The 6,000-nt window shown below is 62.5% G+C and overlaps 1 protein-coding gene across 1 annotated transcript in view; it reads left to right on the top strand.

Annotated features, from left to right (window-relative positions):
* The first annotated feature begins 2,042 nt into the window (after positions 1-2,042).
* CCDC187 (coiled-coil domain containing 187) overlaps positions 2,043-6,000 on the top strand; it is a 37,337-nt gene continuing 33,379 nt past the window's right edge. The window contains exons 1-3 of the mRNA XM_077850491.1: positions 2,043-2,187; positions 3,492-4,021; positions 4,126-4,224. Of these exons, the coding sequence (XP_077706617.1) occupies positions 2,123-2,187; positions 3,492-4,021; positions 4,126-4,224 (694 nt within the window). The 5' untranslated portion in view covers positions 2,043-2,122. The remainder of the gene's footprint in view (positions 2,188-3,491; positions 4,022-4,125; positions 4,225-6,000) is intronic.

Below are 6,000 nucleotides of genomic sequence, written 5' to 3'. Positions count from 1 at the left end.
CCTCAAAAAAAACACCTCAAGTGGGGACTGCTAGTGCTTTGCCTACTTTACTGATGAGCAAATGACTTGTCTGAGGTCAGCGGTGGGCACCTGGTACACCAAGGGGCTAGATTCCCCACCACGTGTGTGAGTGCCAGCTGGGGGGACATGCAGGAGCTCTGCTCTTCACACGAAGCCTTAGGCCAAGAAGAACCCCCCACCCCCCGCTGTGGCCTTCCCAACTCTGCTGCTTCTGACCCCGGGACCCTGAACATGGAGCCAGCTTCTCCCATAGGGCTGTGGGCAGGGAGATAAAATCACATTGGGTGCTGCCGTGTTAGGGGCTCTTACAGGGTGCTCCCCTGCCCTCAGTCCCCCTCTCCACAGTGGGCAAGGCAGAGGAATGGGGACCAGGGCACAGCGGGGTGGCATTGATAGGTAGTGAGCCAGGGAAGAGGCAAGCAGTGATGAGGATGGGAGTGCGGGCTGCAGCCAGGGGAGCCCCGGGGTCCGAATGGGGTTAGCAGAGCTGCTGGGGCCCGGCCGTGGCCCAGATCACAGAGATGTGGTCTTCCCCAGCAGGTGCTGGGGAACTGGGGCCAAGTGGGCAGTTGCAGGCCAGGCATCCATGGAGAGTTGGTCCTGGGCAGGGAGAGGCCCAGGCAGGCTAGCATGTCTCCTGATTCAGAGCCGCTCTGGCCCCCCAGTGGGGTGAAGCAGGCCCACGGAGAAGGGCAGTGGGTGGCAGGGCGGGAGGAGGGGGAAGGCGGCGTGATGCTGGGGTTTTTCACAATGTCACATGCACTGGTTTCATGATTTTGCTTTTATGGGTCGGCTGCAGATGGCCACGGCTTTGTACAGTTTTCCTGCTCCTGCAAAGCAGGGGTCACCAGGCCGTCTTCCAGGAGAGAGGGGCACTTGGTTCCCACCAATGCTGCTCAGAATGACCCTCTTCCTCTGCCCTTTAGAGAGCAGGGCCAGAAAGTCAGGAGGTTGCTGGGGAGAGCACCCCCCAGGACCTCAGCTGATGAGGGGGGCCCTTCAAGAAAGGTCCTGGGGTCACAGTGACAGTGGGGTCCTTCGGTGAGGCTGGGGGGCTTCTGCTCCAGCGTGGAGGGGCTCTATGTGAGCGAGAGGAGGCTGAACTGCCTCTGGGAGTCTCCTTGGCTGTCCAGCCTCTACGGGTGGTGTGGGGGACACCGTGGTCACCCCCTGCCTGGAGCTGTCCCCCAGGACCTGTGGAGCAGAGGCTGTGTGCAGGCCCCGGGTATCCCCCACATGTCCCAGGAACATGCGTGTGCCTTGCCACTCTCCCAAATTCCTGGGGCTCCCTGTGCCACCCCGGGTCAGCCCTCTGTGACACCAACCCCTCCCTAACACGCAGACATTGTAAAGAGAGCCAGGGGCGGGACCTGCTTCAATTTGGGCACACCGTGGAGCAAGCAGGCCAGGGCAGGGCGGGACTCCCAGCCAGGCGGACGAAGCTGAGCTGAGTGGTGGCCTTGGAGCCACCAGCAGGGGAACCGAGCTGCAGAGGCAGGTCATCAGTCCAGGCTCCCTGGTGTGGCCAAGGGCCCTGGAGCCCAAGGCTGGACTTGGGGTCCTGCTGGCTCCGTGGCCTGAGGCACCCATGTCCCCGCTACAGGAGAGGCTGGGTGGATTAGAAGAGGGAGCACCTCACCTTCCAGGTGGGCCTGACCCTGCAGTGGCTCCTCTCTCCTGCTGGTGACTGAACTTAGGGCCATGGCCACTGTGACCAGGGCCCTGTGGGGCTCAGAGCCCTGCCTCGTGCCATGTCTGGTGGCAGCCGTCTACAGGCACCCCTGGCGCTTCAAGGAGGCTCTCCATCCTGCCTGAAATGAGGAGGTCTTTGGTTGCAGACCCCCTCTCTCCGGGGCATCCTGAAAACTAAGTGTCCATGGCCAGTTTGGCCATCCCACTGCCCATGAACATGGGCCGCACTGCTTAGTGCCCTCCTGCTGAAGTGAACTCACCAGAAGCTCACAATACCCAGAGGCAGGGGCAGGGTGGGGTCTCCAGTCACCCAAGGTTACTCAGCCGGCTAGGGGCAGAGTGGGGATTTGAACCAGCTCTCCTCCTCAGGGGACCATGCCAAGCTCAGAGCCAGCTGACTTCACAGTGCATGTCCTACCCACCCCACACTGCCCAGCGAGGGTCGGTAAGAAGGCAACGGGAGGCCCACTGCAGGTGGGACAGCCTGGGGTGCTCTCCTGGAACTGCAGGGCCAAGGAAGCAGGCCTGGGGCTCCTGGGGCTCCTGGGGCTCAGGCATTGTCAGCTACTACGTCTGTGGGCAACATGGTGTCCCGAGCATGCAGCAGGGAGAGCTGAGCAGCCACGGCCTGCTTCTCTGACCAACCCTGAGAAGCCGGGGGTAGTGGCCTGGGCAGTGGTTCCTGGGCAGTGTCAGGCTGGAGCATGGAGCCTCTCATCTGGCTGCTGGGGCCGTGTCTCGGTCTGGCTCCTGGCTCCTGGCTCCTGGCTCCTGCGCCAGGGCCCCTAGTCCTGGTCAGTGCGCTCACCACCCACACACAGCTACTGGCTCCAGTGCCCTGGGAGGAGGCGTGTGCCTGCCCATGGCCCCGGCAGGAGCTCTGTCGCTGAGTGACAAGGGTTATTATGCTGTCACAGGCTACCCAGCATTCTCTCCCACCCTGCTGAAGGACAGCTAGTTAGGAAGGCCCCCAGGCTGCATCCAGCCCGGGGCCTGGCAGCACACCATGCCAGCCCAGTTTCCCCCACCATCCTGAGGGTTTCCTTTGTGGGCCGGGGGACGGGCGGAGGCCAACCCTGGAGCAGGCAGTGGCAAGCCCAGCCTGATGGGGGATGGATGCCAGGCTGTAGGCCAGCAGGCTGCTCTGTGACAGCACCAGCTGACCCAGGGCAGGTGGGGTCACTGGGCTCTGCCCTCCACCTGGCCCTGTGGCCATGTTGACCTTGGTCACAGGGATGCTGCCCGCCGGCCTCAGAGAAATGAACCAGTCCCACCCCAAAAATATCCAGAGGTGCTGTCCACTCTCCCTCGGGGCCCAGGGCAGATCTGCCATCTGAAGGGCTACAGCCAAGCCCGGGTAGTGTCCGTGCTGACTTAGGTGTCTGTATCCACGCACTAGGCCAGGTGAGGGCACTGTGAGGGGCAGCCTCCTTCCCCAGGTGGGCGGCCGGGCCAGCATGAGGGTGGAGAACTTGGGGGCCAGACTGCTCCTGCTGCCTGCCCTCTCCAGAGCCCATCTCCCCATCTGTAAACTGGGCCGATCAGGTGCCTGCCTCAAAGTCTCCAGGCGGCAACTCAAGGGACTGTCCAGCTGACTGGACATACAGTTGTGGGCATTCTGTTGTGGGCATACAGTTGTGGGCATTCTGACACAGGAGAGTGAGGGAGCAGGGCGGGCTCCTGGGCCGGGTAGGGGGCACAGCGCCCAGCCTGAAATGCTCTGCTCAGCACAGCCGAGACTCCGCACCAGACTGGCTGGTCCACTTCTCTCTCCCCAGGGAATCTGGACTCTGTCCGCCTGTGTCTGAGGATGAGGCCATGGCTGCCCTGAGGTGGCCCAGGCCCTCCCAGCAGCCAGGTGACCTGCGGGGAGCTACCCATGTGGCCTGGTCCGACTACATCGAGCAGCCAGGCCCCCAGGGGAAGGCCTACAGCTACCCAGTGTGGTCCGAAGCCGATGAGGCCAAGGATGGGGACAGCTCGGTGTCATCGGGCCGCCTCTCTGGCTCCTCTGGGGGCCATGAGTCCTGCACATCTCCCCCCGGACCCTGGAAGGAGAAGCCCCCCCAGGTGCTGGGGCCCTGGCGGCCAGCCAGAGAGAGCAACCCGAGGCTGGAGCAGCTGAGGGACAGGATCCGGGCCCAGGCACAGTGGCAGGCCAGCTGCGCCTCCCTGGGCACCTCCACACGGTCCAGCACCTCACGCCTCTGTGGAGCCCCCAAGGCAGACCCTCGGAGGAAGGCCAGGAAGCTGACGACCCCCTCTGCGGCCCCATGGGACACCCTCAGGCTCAGGTCCTCCGCCAAAGGTGCTCTGTTTGAAGACTGTTGAGTGGCTGCCGAATGGGGACTTTGTCCTGAATATTCTCCATGAGACCCGTCCTCACGATGCCCCCCTGTCCCTCCTCTGCAGGCTTAGGCACCCCGAGTGTGGCTCTGTGTGGAGTGGAAGACAAGGCAATTCCTGGCCGGGGGCGAGAGCCCTCGAGGATTCCCCAGCGCCAGGCCTCAGGTGAGGGGCAGCCCAGCTGGCCATCCTGGTAGCCCCGCCTGGACACGCGGGAGGTGGTCAGGGCAGCACAGTCCTGGATCCTGCGGCCTCTCTCCCTCCCTGGGGGACTGGCTCTATTATTATCCCGCCCAGATGAGGACACTAAAGGGGCCCCCGCCACAGAGGGGCCAAGCATAGATGGGGACCCAGCCTGCCACCCTCTGGAACACGGTCTCTAAAGCCCTGCATCCACCCAGGGAAGGAACGCAGGCAGGTGCTGCGAGGCAGGCCAGGGCTCAAAGTGCAGGGGTCTCCTGCACAGACTAGGTGACATCTAGCCTGCACGGTCACCTATCAGCCACAGGGGATGGCTAAGCCCTCCCTGGGCTTCAGGGTCCATCGTGCAGGCAGGAGGCACTGCCAGCCTGTCCCAAAGATGGCCCAACCTTGCCTGAGAGATGCTGGGGGGTCCGTACTAGGTATGCAGACTTCTTGCAAGTGCGAAGGCTCCAGGGGCCAAGAGAAGGTTTTGGTTCACTCCCATTTGACTGATAGCAGGGATGAGGATGGAGGGACAGACAGGACCCCTCTGGGAGGCCAAGGGCCAGGAGCATTTAATTTAACGAGTCTGGATTGCACTGCTGGCCATGGGAACCAGGAACCACCTTGGAGGGTTTTGAGCAGGGCCCCCCAGCAGGTTTGGGCTTTGGTCACTGGTGCTGTGTGCAGGATGGGGAGTGGGGAGCAGGGAGAGGGACATCCCTCTATTGCAGACAGGCAGCCTCATTCCAGCAAGGTTTTGGAGGCCCTAGAGTGGGGCAGGGAGACGGGTTCAGGGGCAGAAGTCCAGCGGCCCTGGGATGCCCAAGGCTCCTGGGCTCCTTAGCACAGAGGCCTGGGATGGGCGCGGGGGCACCAGGGTGGCCAGGGTTGGGTGGAGGTTAGCCAATATATGATTTGGGACTCCCTGGGCACTAGCCCATCCCAGCTGGATATGTGAGGCCAGGGCCAAGGGGCCTGTAGGTCAAAGCCAGGGGGACAGGTCCACTGTGGCCTGCCCGTAGCTACAGTAGCTCCCCATGGCCTGGTACCCAGGCTGGCTCAGGCTCACAGAGATCACCCTTTCTCCCCCTCCATCCGCGGGGACCCCAATGGCTCCAGCTCCCCGACCACCCCCACCCCACAGAGGCCCCTCTGGCTCCTCACCAAGGTCAGGACTTGGCCATTGGTCCCTCAGGGACTCAGCATCTGCTGTCATCAGTCACCAGCTCTTGTCATGTCTCTCTGGAAGCAGGCGTGGGGCGGGGCCAGGTCTTTTTTTTTTTTTTTTTAATTATGGCAAGATACACATAAGATTTACCATCTTAACCTCTTGTAAGTGCACAGTCCAGAGCCATGAAGGGCATCCAACTTGTTGTGCAGCCATCCCCCTGTCCATCCCCAGAGCATAGTCATCTTTCCACACCGAGCCCCTGTGACATAGGGACCTGTCCCCTCCCCCGCCCCCTAGGTCTGTGGGTCTGACTCCTCTAGGGCCTCGTGTGAGTAGATCTTACAGAACTAGCATTTCTGTGGGCTTGGGTGCCAGACGTCCTTCCTGCCAGCAGGTTCTGGGTGTTGAGGACAGAACCTGCACAGTCCTTTGGGGCCAGCTTTTTCCCAAGCACCCCTGCCCTGTGCACATGTCACTGGCTGACTGGCTCCTTGGTGCTCCCCGGAGGACACAACCCAACCCCAGCCGTGGACGACACACTGAAGCCAAACGGCATAGAGAGAGGTGGCCACACTGGCCCTGAA

This window comes from Canis aureus, chromosome 16, assembly GCF_053574225.1.
Source record: "Canis aureus isolate CA01 chromosome 16, VMU_Caureus_v.1.0, whole genome shotgun sequence".
Classification (NCBI taxonomy): domain Eukaryota; kingdom Metazoa; phylum Chordata; class Mammalia; order Carnivora; family Canidae; genus Canis; species Canis aureus.
This window is presented reverse-complemented; position numbering and strand designations above follow the sequence as displayed.